Source organism: Polyodon spathula, chromosome 31, assembly GCF_017654505.1.
Source record: "Polyodon spathula isolate WHYD16114869_AA chromosome 31, ASM1765450v1, whole genome shotgun sequence".
NCBI classification, from domain to species: Eukaryota; Metazoa; Chordata; class Actinopteri; order Acipenseriformes; family Polyodontidae; genus Polyodon; species Polyodon spathula.
This window is the reverse complement of record NC_054564.1, coordinates 3,621,978-3,640,123: the sequence shown is the minus strand read 5'-3', so window position 1 is coordinate 3,640,123 and position 18,146 is coordinate 3,621,978. Positions and strand designations below refer to the sequence as shown.

The window sequence follows — 18,146 nt, the reverse complement described above, 5'->3', positions numbered from 1 at the left end:
CCACTTTTGCACAGCAGATAATACTATTGTAAGTCAGTAGTAGATACAATACTCAAATGTTTTAGAAGTGTGTATCATGAACAAAGACATAAGTACAATTCCTTACTAATAACATACAGTAATCCTAATGGGGAAATGAAAACAGCGCTTCAGTTTAAAAAGTAGTTCTTGTAGTTGCTTCTGTCAAGGACTGCTGTATGTAGATGTAACCGGAACGCAAGCCGTACGCAGGGTCTTCAGCATCAGGGGCCTTACCTACAAAGAACAAACAGCAATCTAAAAACTATTTTACTAATTTAAGTAAAGCACTGAGTGCTGTTCCCTTTCTCTCTGTGCAGCTATGAGAAGATCATTAGTGGGAAGTATATGGGAGAGCTGGTGCGGCTGGTCCTGATCAAGCTGGTGAATGAGAACCTGCTCTTCAACGGAGAGGCCTCTGACATGCTGAAGACCAGAGGCAGCTTCGAGACTAGATTCGTCTCCCAGATTGAAAGGTACATTTCAGCCAGCAGGATGCCAGCAGATTGTATCTGATTAAGGGACCTTGGCTCTGTACAGCGGTAATATCAGAATGGCAGCTGTAAAGTTATGAGGCTGCCTTTGGCAGAATGCTACCACAGTGGCAACATTTTTATATTTTTGAAGTACCAACGCTCAACTTTGTTTATACTAAATAAAAGAATAAAGGCTAGTTCATACTTCTGTAGATGGTCAGGTGACATGACCAGCTAGAGACAAATTCAATTCTGCCAGTCACTCTCACTTGGGTCACCAGATAGAAATCAGCTTATACCAGTACATTACCAATTATTAATACGAATTACATACAATGATTGGAAGCTACTATTACCTTTTTATAACAGTGATTCTGGGGACCGCAAGCAGATCTACAACATCCTGACATTGCTGGGCCTGCTACCCTCAGAGCTGGACTGTGATATCGTGCGCCTGGCGTGTGAGAGCGTGTCGACACGGGCGGCTCACATGTGTGGCGCGGGGCTGGGCGGCATCATTAACCACATGAGGGAGCAGCGCAGGGAGGAGGTGCTCAAGATCACGGTGGGCGTCGACGGCTCTGTGTTCAAGCTGCACCCCAAGTAAGATCATGTAACTGTTTTAGCCATGAGAATGGGGTAGGACAAGAAATTAAAACACACACCATCTGTAGCAAGTACGTTTGTTTCAGTGAGCTGCCTGTCTCATGACTCATTCATTTGTTCTGAAAATTGAACCAGGCATGTGGCCTCTACTGTTTAAAAGCTGCATCTCACTCAAAGTGACAGACTTTAATAGAGGACTGATAGCAGGCTATCAGTTGGCAGGTGCTTTAATATGGTGTTCTTATAATCCTATATACAATTCCTTTCCTCTTGCAGTTTCCAACAGAAATTCCACGCAGTGGTGAAAGAACTGGCGCCTAGCTGCAACATCACCATCATCCAATCGGAAGAGGGGAGTGGCCGGGGGGCAGCTCTGATCTCAGCAGTGGCTTGCAAGATGGCATGCATGCTGAGCCAGTGAGGTCACTGCAGCCTTTAGCCACTGGGGGCAGCCTCTCTGTATACTACTGGACCATTTTACAAACATCAACACTGTGCCAAACTGGGCATCTAATGTAAGGGCTTTTCTTTCAGCCTAGATCTCTATCCTGGTATCCAAAGACTTGGATTAGCTCAAGGGATTCAGATCAGGAAGAAAAAGAGACATTCATAGCAGTAAGCACAGATTCCCACTCCACTGCTTGACAGATCAGCTGGCTTCACATCCTGTACCAGGAGTTCCTTCAGACACAATGTTCTGTGTTCAGATTGCCAGCTTGAACTTTCCAAATAAAGAGTTTGTAAAGAGATATGAAACTGAAATAGAGTGAGTTTTTCAGTCCCTCTCCCCAGTAGGGTAATTCTTTAAGTCCAGCAAATAAAAACACAAGAGCATAAGAAATTCTTGAGGACGAGAAGAGGCCATTCAGCCTAAGTAAAGTTTTATCTAAATGAAAGCATGGTACCCAGTGCTTAATTTGCGCTGAGCCGCAGCCCCATGACCTCTGACACCTCATACATTATGAAAGTTAAAAATCTCATCCTTTGTTTTGCTCTCAAAAGCTAGCTGTCTGAGAATTTAGGAAGCGCATGTTCTTTGTTTTTGTTAGGCAGAAAGAAAAAGGATGCCGACTTTTGTAAGAATCAGTGTAATTCTAGTATCTTGATTTGGAGCAGTGTAAGATTTATTTTCCTAATTTTCAAGTAATCCCAGGCTGCTGGCAGAATCAACACTTTATAAACTTAGTTAAAACCATTTAATTTGATGTGTTGCAGCCAAGTAATCACGGTGTATTGCATTTCTTGCACGCTGAACTTGAAAATAAAGCTACTGGAAAGTTTAAATATTTCAGTGCTGGTGGAACACTGCCTGGTATATTGTATATATTTTGTGTGTAAATGTAACGGTTGTATTATTTAGAAATACAAATCATTGTAAATAGGACATTTCAGAACTTTAGACTGCTGTATTATGTAGGGCTGTGCAGAGCAATTGAAGTGTAAGGTTAGGCATAAATATAACTACTATGGCCAAAATGACTTCCTCTTTTAAATTAGCTTTCAAATCATTGGGTGATTTGTGACTTTGTATCGACTGCTGATCATAGCTAATATGCTTTAAAGACATTCATTTAAAAATGAAGTATAGCCAAGTCAACAGTTGTGTGTAAGCTTGGATCTCTTTATTAAGCATATTTGGCAGAGCAGGAATGAAGCTGCTTTTCACCACTGGGATCTGTTGAAACAAAAATACAAACCAAAGTCATATCAGCATTAATATTACATGATTGTAAGGAAACTTGATTGCATTGTATTGAGGTAGTGACCCAGTGAAAGATTTACAAGCAGCTTTACTCTTGACAGGGAAAACTGAATACAAGTTCAAATGAGACTTTTCTATCAACTAGGATCAGTGTAGCTTTTACAGTAGCTCAAACAGGACAGGAGGGAAATGTATTACTATTGGGAATTGTATTATTATTAAATGTATTTGTTAAATTATCTCAGGATAATATTTCAAACAAAAAATAACTTCTATGAGAAGACAGTGCACACACTTCATTTCAAACACATACAGGTAATCATTTTGAATAGGGTTAGCTTATTCATCCATACACTCAGTCCTAAAATAAAATGAAAGAACGTGTTTAGACATAGATGTTTAAATGTAGATTTTCAAAATTAATTCCCTAGTCGTTATTATCAAATTTTTATCGGACACCAATAAAGTAAGCAAACCTAAATAAAAGCACTTGTGATTTAGAGACGTGTACTGCAAGCAGTTCCACCCTGTTTAATAGGTTTATAACTGGGGTTCTTTCCATACAGTTAGCCATTGCTGTTGAGAGTACATATATACAGTGGAAATAGACTCTATCAAACCTATGACTACTGGCATTTTTTTCTTATCACACCTGCTTCTTCACTATCCTAAAGGTCCCTGGCTTATCTAGATGATATTGTGGGCCTGCCCAGACGCTCAGCATTAGGGAGCTACATGTTTATAGTCAAGTGGAATTGCAGTTGCTGGATTCAATTCAATTACCTGTGAAGTATTATTCTGTAAACAATAAAATATATCTTTGAATAAAAAAAAAATCTGCTGTGTTTTCTTTCTTCTTGTTCCTTAAACAGAAACACATTCCTTTTAGGGAAAACAGATAACTTCATAATTGAAACAGTTGTGTTTAAGAGGTCAGATTAAACTTTCTAGGGGTTTACTAATTTAAAGCACAGCACTTCTAAATCTTGTTAACCCTATGTTGCTTTGCACCTTGCATACTAGTAATTGGATTACAGTAGGTTGTCTAGATTACATTTTTGACAAGAAAAGGTTTAAAAGCTTGAATTATTTTAATTTCCATTAACATATTGTCTAGTATTCTGGAAACTCCTGGTATATTACCAACATAATGTACAGTATGTAAGAACATAAGAACATAAGAACATAAGAAAGTTTACAAACGAGAGGAGGCCATTCGGCCCATCTTGCTCGTTTGGTTGTTAGTAGCTTATTGATCCCAAAATCTCATCAAGCAGCTTCTTGAAGGATCCCAGGGTGTCAGCTTCAACAACATTACTGGGGAGTTGATTCCAGACCCTCACAATTCTCTGTGTAAAAAAGTGTCTCCTATTTTCTGTTCTGAATGCCCCTTTTTCTAAACTCCATTTGTGACCCCTGGTCCTTGTTTCTTTTTTCAGGCTGAAAAAGTCCCTTGGGTCGACACTGTCAATACCTTTTAGAATTTTGAATGCTTGAATTAGGTCGCCACGTAGTCTTCTTTGTTCAAGACTGAACAGATTCAATTCTTTTAGCCTGTCTGCATTTGCCTAGACTGAACAGAGGAAATCCTTATAAAAGTGTACCAGGATAAATGTGCATGATAATATTTCTAAGCTTTGAGTACATTTTCCAAGCTGAGTAAATGTATCCTCTTTGTCATTTCCAAGCTGAGTAAATGTATCCTCTTTGTTATTTCCAAGCTGAGTAAATGTATCCTTTTTGTTATTTCCAAGCTGAGTAAATGTATCCTTTTTGTTATTTCCAAGCTGAGTAAATGTATCCTCTTTGTCATTTCCAAGCTGAGTAAATGTATCCTTTTTGTTATTTCCAAGCTGAGTAAATGTATCCTCTTTGTCATTTCCAAGCTGAGTAAATGTATCCTTTTTGTTATTTCCAAGCTGAGTAAATGTATCCTTTTTGTTATTTCCAAGCTGAGTAAATGTATCCTCTTTGTCATTTCCAAGCTGTGTAAATGTATCCTCTTTGTTGAAGTATACAAAAGTAACAAAATGAATCCAGCACCTCTTACACAGATTTGTCTGAATACAATATGGCCTCAAAGTGATGGCTAGGTAAGATGTACAGAAATTAGTTTATTAGCTTTACATCAGTTCATGTTTTTGAATACATTTACTCTACTTGCTGGTTGATTACACAGTAAGTTGTCCGTGCATTTAAAGTTACAAATTGATTTTCCAAGCTAGTTAAGATCAGGGTTTTATACCATTGTGCCAGCTGTATATCCTCATAATGCTCCACCAATGCCCTTACCAAGCATAACTGCAGCAGAGGAAGCAACTTTTCAAGCCTTACAGGGTGACATGCTGGCCGGCTGGAATGAGAGTCAACCCTCAGCCTTATCTTGTCAGGTTCAAAAGAATCCTGGCAATTGTCTTATCTTGTTCCAAGGGGACAGTGCTGCAGATTCCCATGTAGGGACTATGCTCCCACTGTTGTCCTATTATAGGACACTGTAGATAAGGTGTGCTATATAACCTAGTCTTGAAGAGTGCCAAGCAGGAACTCGGACTTCACAGCACAGGCATGGTGAGTAAACAGTAGCTTTGAAATCTGCAGCTTCTTTTCCAAGGGAATATGTTATAGTCTGCTTGTCTACCTCTTCCAACACTGAATATATTATTTGAACATTGTGAATACTTGATTGTCATCAAGTAATTTTTTCCTTAAAGTGCCTGCCTTAACATATTTTCTCCACTTGAAAAGATCTTAAAGGTGAAGTTTTATTTATGTCTGCAGTGCTGCTGTTTTCTGTATCATTGTGTAGTTGAACTTTTAATTCTCAAGTCAGCCCTCTAATCAGTGTTGGTCTGCTGAAATTGGAGTCCACCAATGCCTTGTGTCCCTTTGAGGAAACACTGAGCTCTGTTACTTGCATGTGCTAGAGGAGTTCATACTGGACATGGACCAGCAAAAAGTATTGGAACTCTATAACTATGAAGCAGCATGAAGAGCTCTGTTACTGTATACGGTCTGTAATAGCCAGATGTCCAGTAAACTATATTTCTTCAAATAGACTGAAACAATCACTCAGTGTCAAAGCTCTGTAATTCTAAAAGAGATGTGAATACCAGATCAATTACATGTATTGACAATTTAAAAACAGCAATCATTATATAAGTATTTTATTGTACTTAAAAATACATTACCTGTTGGATATAGTTTCCTTTAATGAGTAAGTACTATAGCTTTAAATTGAATTCTTTTTTTATTGTCTTACCTTTCTATAAGGTTTGCAGTCATTTCGAGTGGTTCTTATTGCAATTACTCAAATTTGTTTTTAAGTTCAGAAAATGCTCTTCAGTTCTCGTTGCCTATTATATAAATATGTAAGTTGGCTAGATCCGCCAAAGTGTCAGTGCCATGGTCATCAGTTATTTTGGATCAATGCATCTGATACTCATATGTGCATCAGAAGTGAGCTGATCAAGCCTACAGAACAGATGTCTCTGGCAAGCTAGAACTGAAGAGCAGCCCCTGAACTTTTAAAGCACACTAACTCAGACTTATACTAATAAAGAATACAGTATTAAAGGGACTCCTGAGTGGTGCATCCAGTAAAGACGCTCTGCTTGGAGCCTATAACCTGGATGGTGCCAGTTCGAGTCCAGGGTATTCCATTGCCAACCATGGACGGGAGCTCCCAGGTGCTGCACACAATAGGCTGAGCACCACCCAAGCGGGAAGTGCTTAGGCTGGCCAGGGTGTCCTCAGCTCACCGTGCACCAGCAACCCCTGTGGTCTGGCCAAGAGCCTGCAGGCTTGCCTATAAGCTGCCCAGAGCTGCATTGTCCTCCTACACTGTAGCTCTGTGTTAGCTGCATGGTGAGTCTGCAGTGTGTAAAGAAGCGGGTGCGAGCAGCAAATGTTTCAGAGGACAGCATGTGTTCGTCTTCACCCCTCCCAAGTCAGCGCAGGTGAGCTGAGCCTAAAAATAATTAGACATTTTAAATTGGGTGAAAATAATAAAAATGACTGGCAACGACTACTACATATATATATATATATATATATATATATATATATATATATATATATATATATAAAAAAGGAATGCAGTATTGAGTCATTGCAATATTAACCATTCAGAATGATTCAACCTCATTAAGAAGGTAAGAGGACTGCAGAAAAAGAAAATGTAATTTATAGCTCTTTACTCTTTGAACTGGTGATTGCTGTCAAATATTGAATATTGTCCAAAGAGAATATCCTTTTTTTATGAGCAGGCCAGCAGGAAAGCAGCAACAAAGAGCAAGGCAGCAGCCAAGCGCACACAGCGCGGTTCCTCCAATGTCTTCTCCATGTTCGAGCAGTCTCAGATCCAAGAGTTCAAGGAGGTACAGTACAGCCATCAACACAACAGGCCTTCGTCAGGTTCACAAGACCTGTTGTGTTGAATCGCATAGTTCTAATTGTTTGTTTGCTCATTTTAGTAAAAACATGTTTTAACTAATAAAATGAAGAAAAAAGACAAAACTTTTTAAAAGACTACAGTAAATCCTGTCCTATTTTTGAGTGTGCAACCAATTGGTCTCTGGGACTTCACTCTACAAACTAAGGTTGGTGTACCTATTTGAGAAGTAAACGTAAGCTGGCACCTCATTTGGTTAAGCACTGTAGAGCACAGATGTTTCTTTTTTTCTAACAAATAATTATAGGAAAAATCTTGCATAAAAGTTTTGAAGAAATAATGTCTGCAATTATTTATTTCAGCAATTTTTTTGCAAAACTCAAAAAATGATAATTCAAAAGTATTCTTACTCTGACAAGGAACATGAAATGAATAGCTAGTTGAGGCACCTTTAGCAATAATAACCTCTTTTAAATGATTAGGATATTTGTTAATGAGCTTTTGGTACGATTCTTTTCTAATATTCTTCAATGCAACATTGTTCCAGCTCATTCAAATTCCGAGGACTTCTGTTCTGCACAGCCTTCTTCAAGTCATTCCAAAGATTCTCAATCGGATTTAGATCGGTATTTTGACTAGGACACTCCAGGACCTTGATTTTATTCTTCTTTAAGCATTCTGAAGTAGATTTTGATATGTGCTTTGGATCCTTGTTGTGTTGGATTGGCCAGTATCTTTTGGTATGCTATGGAATCTATTTTACCATGTATAGGAACAATATTTCCTGGCTATTAGAGATAAAACAGCCCCATAGAAGGATATTACCACCTCCATGCTTGACAGTAGGTACGGTGTTCTTTTCTTTGTATGCCTCACCAGACTTTCTCCAAACGTAAAGACTATCAGTATGACCAAATAGCTCGATTTTTGTTTCATCACCACAAAACCTTTGACCAGAACTCATATCCATCATTCAAATGCCATTTTGCAAACAAAGAGATTGTCCTTGTGACATTTTCCTTCCCATTTTCCTTGCAACCATTGAGACCTTCACCATGCAATCCTCGACCTGGTTGAAATGGAAACCCCAGACCCACTTGCAGCCAGTTCACTTTGAATATCTTTGGCAGTCAATCTCGGATTGTTATTAACCTTCCTCACAATTCTTCTACTTGTTCTTGGTGAAAGTACCTTCTTTATTCCAGACCGAGGAAGCTTGTAAATCTTCTTGTATCCTTCTCCAGCTTTATGACAAATAATTTTCAGCCTAACATCTTCAGATAGCTCTTTACTTTATCCCATATTGACTTATTGGTAATGACAGCAATCATCCTATGCCTAACCCTTTATACTCTCTAAGAATGTTCACCTACAATCCAGCATCTTCTAGATTTTTTCTAGAATTAGGTTCTCATTAGGTTATCATATTGAAATTACTAGTACCTTGTAGACAATACTATCATAGCATCAAAGGGTATGAACACATATAAAAAAGCATTTTTTTTTTTTGCAAAAAACTAATTGTTGAAATAAATAATTGTAGAATATATCTCTTGTATCCTTTTTTTCTTATCCACAAAAACAACATTTTTGCTTCAAAAGATTGCAGGAAAAAAGTACCAATAACAAAACAGACAAAAGCTGTATAAAAGCACCCAGTTTTGGGCAGTTTCTGCATTGGTTTTGTTCCTTTTGAGCAGCAATGCTACATCCCAGTGTGCCGCTCTGCCTGAATCACTTTCATTCCTGTGTTTTATTGCTATTTTTATTCTGTTTCCAGGCCTTCAGCTGCATCGATCAGGATCGAGATGGAATCATTAAAAAATCTGACTTGAAAGAGACATACGCACAGCTAGGTACTTTATCTTTAATTATTATTATTATTATTATTATTATTATTATTATTATTATTATTATTATTACAGTTTTTCACAACCATTTACAAACATTTCCTGAAGTTATACTCCATTTACTCAAAACTATAAACACAAAACAAAAAACCCATACCGTACTGTGCAAACTTCAGAAGTCTCAAAATGCGACACTCTATTCTAAAACATGTTATCTTACATCTAATTGTAACTTTGCCTTCAGATGGTACACAAAAGCCATCAGATAAATAAACCCTACTGAAGAACCATTACACACAGGTGAGAGCAATGGAAAACAGTATTATAAATATGCTTTTTCAGTATTACCTCTATAAATCTTGCACTTTGCAACAGCATGCTACTGTAATCTGTATAAATTATGTTAGAGAGTATGCGCAAGTGTAAAAACAATCCACAAAGACCAGAATTTTCAAAATTTTACTTTGCTAGCAGTCAAGAAAAGTTGGGAAAACAAACGTAGCCCAAGTAAAAAATACTTCAACTAAAGTAAGAGAATATATACTCATTGTAGGTAAAGAAAGAAAAAGGAAAAGTTTATTCAGTCTCAGCATCCTGTCGCCTGGGTCAGACTAGAGGTTTCCGTCTACATCACAGGAAATGTTTTCCCTGGCCAGGCCTGGTATGCCTGATCCACCCCTCCAAAGCTATGTCCCCACAACCCCCCATAGCCTGGAAAAGGTTTTCCCGGCCATAGTGACTGCGGTCGTAGACCTTCCACCGCCATGCTGAGAAAAACTCCTCTATGTGGTTAAGGAATGGTGAGTAGGGTGGAAGAAACAGACTAGAGAATGTTGGGTTGTCATTGAACCAGATGCATACCAGAGCAGCACGGTGGAAACTGACATTGTCCCAAATGACAACGTAATAGGGCTGCTCTGGCCACCCTGGCTCCCTTTGCTCCTGTTGGAACAGAGCATCCCATAGACCATCAAGGAAGGTGAGCAGATGGCCTGTGCTATATATGCCAAGGGTGGCATGGTGGTGGAGGGCACCATGGTGGCTGATGGCTGCATAAAGAGTGATATTGCCTCCATGCTGGCCAGGGACATCCGCAATTGTACGGTGGCCAATAATGTTTCATCCTCTTCTTCTTCTTCTTCAAGGTTGACCAAGTCGCATGAATCTCATCAGAGATAATTGCTCTTCTTGCTCTTCCTCTTCCTCATCCACCTCCTCTCATTCACACCCTTCCTCTCCCTCTACCTCTCTCTCCGTTGCTGACAGCTCACCTGTGGCCCTTTTATTCTTGCCAAGGTTCTGATTGCTTGTTGAACAAGTAAGCTTAATAGTGTTTGCACTTGAGAACTGTGTGTTAATAGTGTTGAGTTTTAATGACTGGAGTTTGGTGTATTGAATGGCAGTGCTCGCTACATGAAAACATGAGGTTTCATTGATGAAGGTTGTGCTTTATGAAGAGAATTGTATGTAGGGTTTAGCAAAAAAGGTTTAATGAATTTTCAATTTGCGTGAAAACAGGTGAATAATGCTTATAGTTTTGTTGAAATAATCTTTCTTTTTGGTACCTAAACTAATGGTTTGGGATATTTTGTTCATACAACCAGTTTCAGTATATAAATGATTGTGAAAAACTGTATTATTATTATTATTATTGTAGTGTTCCATCGTTAAGCAGTGTTGGGGTATTGTTGAGCAGTGTTGGGGTATTGTTGAGCAGTGTTAGGGTGTTTTACAGTAGTGTTAGGGTATTGTTGAGCAGTGTTGGGGTATTGTTGAGCAGTGTTAGGGTACTGTTGAGCAGTGTTGGGGTATTGTGCTACAGTGTTGGGGTATTGTGCTGCAGTGTTGGGGTACTGTTGAGCAGTGTTATGGTTTTGTTGAGCAGTGTTGGGGTATTGTTGAGCAGTGTTGGGGTATTGTGCTGCAGTGTTGGGGTATTGTTGAGCAGTGTTGGGGTATTGTTGAGCAGTGTTGAGGTATTGTTGAGCAGTGTTAGGGTGTTTTACAGTAGTGTTGGGGTATTGTTGAGCAGTGTTAGGGTATTGTTGAGCAGTGTTGGGGTATTGTTGAGCAGTGTTGGGATATTGTTGAGCAGTGTTGGGGTATTGTGCTACAGTGTTGGGGTATTGTGCTGCAATGTTGGGGTATTGTACAGCAGTGTTGGGGTATTGTTCTGCAGTCTGTATTTTCCCTTTCATACAATTCCATTGACTATGAAGTTCTCAGATGTCACTAAATAGATTTATTTTCTGGTTTACTTCCAGATATCATGTTTTTATGTTTGCTAAAACAGATTTAATTCAAAACTCCACATTTGAGGCCTATTTATGAATTAATGAATGAATGTGCAAACATAGTAGCCCAGAGCCTACATACTATAAAACGAATGTTCCAGTTAGCACTCTGAACTGCTGGATTTAGAATCTGAGTGCTTGAGGTTGATTATAGAGAAGTCAATCCTGTGCACCAGCATGAAGCCAACGTATCCAAGACAGTGAGCCTGTGTGTTTGTGCTTTAGGGAAACTCAACGTGAATGATGATGAACTAGAGGAGATGCTGAAGGAGGGGAAAGGTCCCATCAACTTCACTGTCTTTCTAACGCTCTTTGGGGAAAAGCTCAACGGTATGTAACAAAAACAGGAAATTGTAATTGTTTGTATTTTGGTGACAGTTATGATATATTTCCTAAGCATATAATACATTTTGAATGCCTAATGCATTATGTTGATGCCAACAGGGCCCAACCTGAGCTTGGTAATTATGATTTCCATTACATGAGAGTGGATGTTAAAAATGCTGATTTGAACTCAGCTCTTAGATTTACAGTAAACTAATGTGATCCATCTGCATCTCCATCCATTTGTGTTTCTTTCCATCTAATGATGCAGATATCCTTCTGCCTGGTGTTGATGGCTGAAGTGTAATGATGCTGCACATGAGAAGTGCCATCATCAAACTAATAGTGTTATAGATCAATAGATGAGCGACAAAAAGACTGAGCAAAATCACCCATGTGGCCTAAAAAGGACTCCCAAGGATGTCTTCTCTCTAAGTACATCTGGTCCACCAGAGAGTACATAAGAACATAAAAAAGTCTACAAATGAGAGGAGGCCATATGGCCCATCTTGCTCGTTTGTTTGTTAGTAGCTTATTGATCCCAGAATCTCATCAGGCAGCTTCTTGAAGGATCCCAAGGTGTCAGCTTCAACAACATTACTGGGAAGTTGGTTAGAAATATCTCATTGAAGAACAGAAACAGAAAACAATATACAAAGTGATTGTAAATGGCAGGAAGAACTCTGAGATACTTATTCCTTTAGCTATTCCTTTAGGAGTCATACTGTACTACTATCTTGCCGTGTCCTGATTGGGAAAGTCATATTTACAGTTTTACACTAATAATCTGGATGTCTGATCTTGATTTTACAAAGGCACTCTGCGTCTGTGTTGGTTTGTATATGGCTATGCTTGTTTTTTTGCAGGTACTGATCCGGAAGACATTATCCTGAATGCATTCAAACTCTTTGACCCCAACGGCACTGGAGCAGTAAACAAGGACGAGTGAGTACAACCAGAGAGACCGGAGAGGAGAGAGGGGCTCACATTGAACTCTTATTAACTGAGGATGAGTGAGTACAACCAGAGAGACTGGAGAGGAGAGAGGGGCTCACATTGAACTCTTATTAACTGAGGATGAGTGAGTACAACCAGAGAGACTGGAGAGGAGAGAGGGGCTCACATTGAACTCTTATTAACTGAGGATGAGTGAGTACAACCAGAGAGACTGGAGAGGAGAGAGGGGCTCACATTGAACTCTTATTAACTGAGGATGAGTGAGTACAACCAGAGAGACTGGAGAAGAGAGAGGGGCTCACATTGAACTCTTATTAACTGAGGATGAGTGAGTACAACCAGAGAGACTGGAGAGGAGAGAGGGGCTCACATTGAACTCTTATTAACTGGCTTACAAAACTCTCGTCATATTCAATACAATACCAATCAGGGGGTAAAATGCTCTACCCAGCTATGTATTCTGCATTGGTAATAAATAAATCATTTTGGGGTACCACCCCGCCTGTGGGATGCCTTACCTATGGAAATCCTTTGCATTTATTTGAAGAGAGCACAAATACCTAGAAAGAGAATGGAAAGAGGGGGCTTGATTGACGTTTACAAAACCCTAAATGGTACAGAAAAAGTTAACCCAAGACATGACAACAAATGTAACACACATATAAAGATGAAAAAACATACATGGAAGCTGAGTAAAAGTAAATTTAGAATGGAAAGTAGCAAGCACTTTTTCACATAGTTATAAATGCATGGAATAGCTTACCACCATCGGGTCTAAAACACTGGGACCATGTAAAAGACATCTAGAATCTGTCCTATTAAATTATATACCCATAGTCGGGGTGAATGGCGTGTGAGGAAGGCATGAGCCTTGATGGGCTGAATGGCCTCTTATTCCCCAAATGTTTATACAGTATGTTCTAATCTATACAAAGATAGTATATATTTATTATGGTAAAGGGGTTGAGTAATATTTTTCAACTGTCCTAACTGCTTTTGGAAGGTTGTATACATAAGTAAGCAAAAACACATGAGACTGTCTCAGGGGCACTGCTGAGGCACATTCTGCTTTTCCTGATTGGAATGAAATGATATCCAATCCACTGGTTGTACTCTTGTTTTTTAACCATATTAACTAGGAATGTCAGCTGAAAATCATGATTCAGGAAAAACAATCTATGTGATATCTAGCATGGGAGTGTCTGTGGATGTATACCTAAGGAGGTGTTTGTGGTTTGCAGGTTCAAGAGGTTGCTGATGACCCAGGCTGACAAATTCACTGCAGAGGAGGTGGGTATCTAAAAGCTGAGCGGAGAATCAATCGCAGATGCTCTTATATTGGAGCTGGGTTTCACCTGCTTTCATCTCTTGTATTGGGACTGGGTTTCACCTTTCATCTCCTGTATTGGATTCACCTTTCATCTCCTGTCTTGGGGCTGGGTTTCATCTGCTTTCATCTCCTGTATTGGGGCTGGGTTTCACCTGCTTTCATCTCCTGCATTGGAGCTGGGTTTCACCTGCTTTCTTCTCCTATATTGGAGCTGGGTTTCACCTGCTTTCATCTCCTGTATTGGGGCTGGGTTTCACCTGCTTTCATCTCCTGTACTGGGGCTGGGTTTCACCTTTCATCTCCTGTATTGGGGCAGGGTTTCACCTTTCCTCTCTTGTATTGGGGCTGGGTTTCACCTTTCATCTCCTGTATTGGTGCTGGGTTTCACCTTTAATTTCCTTTATTGAGGCTGAGTTTCACCTGCTTTCATCTCCTGTATTGGGATTGGGTTTTGCCTGCTTTCATCTCCTGTATTGGGGCTGGGTTTCACCTTTCATCTCCTTTATTTGGGCTGGGTTTCACCTGCTTTCAACTCCTGTATTGGGGCTGGGTTTGATTCACTTTCATAGCCTTATACTTGGGTTAAAATTCCTGCTCAGCTCATAAGTGAAATGAGATGGTCCCTCAACTCATATGCACCCCCACCCCCACCCCTTTATGTATATAAACAAACAGCACACAGCTCAGCACAATTCTGTAGTGTATCCTTTAGAGAGGCTAAGGATTAACTGCATCCATCCATAACTATAAAACTCATTGGCAGAATATGTACCAATTCAAAAAGAAACATAACATTATTTGAAAATGTTAGAGTAAAAGCAAAATCAAGTGTAATAAAGCATAGGTAAACATTGTAAACCCCAGAGATGTATATTAAAAACAAATCATGATAAACTATGGCAAATGCACAGTAAAACCATGGGGAAAGTGCAAAATGAACATACAAATTTACAGTTTACAGGTCTTTCTCAATGATTCAAGGGCTGTTAGTCCAGTCAGTCATAAATATCTCACACAACTGGTGCACAGAGCTAGACAACGACAAACACACTGTTCAAGTCCATCCCAAACATGTTCAACTGGGGTGGCCATTGAAGATGCCTGAAGATGTCATGCCTCTCAAACCATTCACACACAATGTATACATTATTGTCTTGAACAGAAATGTTGGCCCATTCCATTCCTGGTCTTTGTTCCAACCTTGTTCTTAATTGTTTAATGCAACCAATTAAACCTCCATCCAGATCCTGAAGTAGTTCATTGTCTCATTTTAACTGATAAATCAGGAATGGAATGGCCCTCCAGGACTTTGAATGGACAATCCTGGTCTTGAAAGTAGCCATTGCAGTCAGGGTGCAGTATTGTTGGGTGGACTTGATCTGCAAAGATGCACTCGTTCAGTCTTCCATAGCACCAACAAGAATACTGGGAAAACAGGCCCTCCACCAGGGCGATGCCAAATCCATAGAGGCAGGAATAATAAAGTAGCCAAGCAGCATATCTGTAACTAGAAACCCTATCGAATCTGTATGGTTTATGACCTAGGCAGAATGTTATATTTTCAACCCTATAGGTGGAGCAGGCATTTTCGGTCACACCCATTGACGTGGCAGGAAACATTGATTACAAATCCCTTTGTTACATCATCACTCACGGGGATGAGAAGGAGGAGTCTTGAAGGGACACTCCCCAAAACAGACCACACCTGGAAGGTGGGAGGCCAAGGAACCCGAACTGTGCTGGAGGGTTCAACCCTGCTGCCTTGTGAACTGTCACCACTGACGCCTCAGAATGGTCATAGCTAACAAACTAATTCATAAACAGTATTTGTTGTGCACTTCATACTTCACTCTAAACATCTGAAATGTGCAGTACTGAAAGAAACACATGTTATTGCAAACATGCATTTTCATTTTAAAACACATTATCTGGTGCTGCACTTAATTTCTCAGTTTTTTTACCTTATTTGCAGGAAGTCTGCTTAATGCATTTCCTAGGACCTAGGCAATTTCAGCAGTCTTCAAAGCATGTTGCTGCACAGCAAGACAGTTATAAAGCAGCAAGTTGGTTAATGACGTGAAGCAAAGTGTTTAAAGGTTGAGGTCTCTCTCTCTCTCATTGCCCTTCCATGTTAATATTTTCTGTTAAAATGCTGTCACATTTCTCACAAAATAAAGGAGTGTATTCTGAGATTTCATTAAAGTGTGTGGGAGTGCAGGATGAGTCACACAGCTTGGAGGATGCCAGTTCGGGGGTCTCCGAAGGGGGAGTCACATTGGCTCTGACGCACACGGGTTGGGGATGGGAAACCAGCAGGGATTGCTTCTCTTCATTGCTCAACAGTGAACCCTAGTGGCCAGACGCCAGAGTGGATAAGAGGCAGGGCTGATCTCTGATCTCTGGACTCAGTAACCTGCCCCCCTCTGCTCTGGATTGCTTGGTGTAAAAGTGATTCTGGCTTTAGGCTGTGAGATCAGAGGACACTCATATGCCCTCAGAACATCTGTTCTGTGTGGGGACGGTGCAGTGAACAGAAAAAAAACATAACTGGACATTTCAAATTGGTGGAAAATAAATCAAATAAAATTCAGTCATTCTAAATTTGTACACCTTTTTTTTTAAAAAGTATACACAGTGTATAACCACAACATAACATTGTGTGCAATGCAAGCTCCTTTTTTCTGTTAAGAACATAAGAAAGAACAACAAATAATACTAATTGAACACAATATTTGTGTAATTGCAATAAGAACCACTTTGCGTGATTGGAAACATCAGAAAAGGTCTGAGGACAGGAAAAATGATAAAAGTATGTAGCATTATTTGTGCCAAAACTATCATCAATTAATTCTGCATTTCATCAATTAGTTAATAATTCATCAATTAGTTAATAATTCATAAATTTACACCTAAATTTGTCATTTGTCAATTCATCCATCAATTCATAAATGCATTAATCAATACTTGCAGCAATTAATAAAGTAATGTCAATTCTACCATATGAAAGTCTTGACAGGCTTCTGGGTGAATTGATTGCTCTGTGATTGACCTGCAAATTAATAAACTGAAAGATGAACTGTCAATCTCGCACTGTGCCAAAAAGGTGTAACCATGTCTAGCCAATTGAAGCAGATGCTCAACTAATGAGAATCCAGTCTCTAGCAAAACTGCTTCAGCCAATAACCTTGCAGCTTACTAGAAAAGGCGTTTCAATCACCTCAGCCACTAGCAAAAAAATACCCCAAAAAAACACAGAATCTATCTCATGATAATTATGGAAAGATCTTGATGGAATTCCAAATTATTATTATTATTAGTAGTAGTTGTAATAGTAGTAGTAGTCCTATTTAATGGCCAATAGCGGACCACACTAGCTACCCAATGGCAGCCAGTAAAAAAATTTGGTTTAGCATTCTATGCGCAGGTGTGTGGTGATGTCATGGACCAGGAAGAAGCGAGACAACACACAGAGACGTGGAGTTTTGGTGATAAAAATAAAAACACACCAAACACACAACCCCGTGTGGGAGAAAACGTGAACCTTTTATACATCTGTACTGAGACTCGATTGCTAATCAATCATTCAACTGGAGTCTCAGTACATCTGCATGTGAATTAATTAGTGCACTCCTGTGACACACATTATCTGCATATGAAGTGATGTGCAATCCTTGTGCCTAAATACAAATTGACATTTTACATTACTCATGCTCATAACCCACATTATATCCCGTGCATCTATGCATACAGTATACACCCACATTAAACACCTAACATATAAACATAAAGACGCACAGGGGTGGGCACACTGCCACACACTCCCTAAGCAAAAGCCAACGGACTCCATGTGGGGAGCAGAAAGGGCATGTGGCGTCCGAGTCAGTAAAGATACTCAGGAACTCTCCTGACGCGATGGCCCTGTGGAGGACTCTCCACCCTAGATCCCCAGCTCATCTTGGGACTAGCGGGGAGTACAGGGCTTCCCACTGAGGACTCTCACCCTCTGGGGGTTGGAGGGCCTCCTGCCAAGCGATTCCTTGGTGGGAGACAAGGGCAAGGAAGTTGAGGGTGTGCAGCACTATTGCGTGCAGGGATCTTCTTGACGCAGAGCAGAGGGGGTCGAGGAGAACTGCTGTCCCCCTAGTTGCCCTGGCAACCAGCGACTCGGGAGTCAGCCACTCTGAGCGTTCTCTATCCAG

General features: G+C 39.8%; 2 protein-coding genes across 3 annotated transcripts in view; both read left to right on the top strand.

The window, feature by feature from the left end:
* LOC121303104 (hexokinase-4-like) overlaps nucleotides 1–4,024 on the top strand; it is a 56,456-nt gene extending 52,432 nt beyond the window's left edge. Inside the window, exons 8-10 of one of the 2 annotated variants that reach the window (XM_041233562.1) lie at nucleotides 339–494; nucleotides 864–1,097; nucleotides 1,377–4,024. In XM_041233562.1, the coding sequence (XP_041089496.1) occupies nucleotides 339–494; nucleotides 864–1,097; nucleotides 1,377–1,521 (535 nt within the window). In that variant the 3' untranslated portion in view covers nucleotides 1,522–4,024. The remainder of the gene's footprint in view (nucleotides 1–338; nucleotides 495–863; nucleotides 1,098–1,376) is intronic. The other variant, XM_041233563.1, reaches the window with a different exon arrangement.
* A 3,012-nt stretch (nucleotides 4,025–7,036) lies between these two features.
* On the top strand, nucleotides 7,037–16,137 carry LOC121302972 (myosin regulatory light chain 2, atrial isoform-like). The gene is made up of 6 exons (XM_041233341.1): nucleotides 7,037–7,178; nucleotides 8,973–9,048; nucleotides 11,562–11,666; nucleotides 12,527–12,605; nucleotides 13,859–13,907; nucleotides 15,521–16,137. The coding sequence occupies exons 1-6, from the start codon at nucleotides 7,143–7,145 to the stop codon at nucleotides 15,623–15,625; spliced, it is 450 nt and encodes a 149-aa protein (XP_041089275.1). The 5' UTR covers nucleotides 7,037–7,142; the 3' UTR covers nucleotides 15,626–16,137.
* The last annotated feature ends 2,009 nt before the right edge of the window (nucleotides 16,138–18,146 follow it).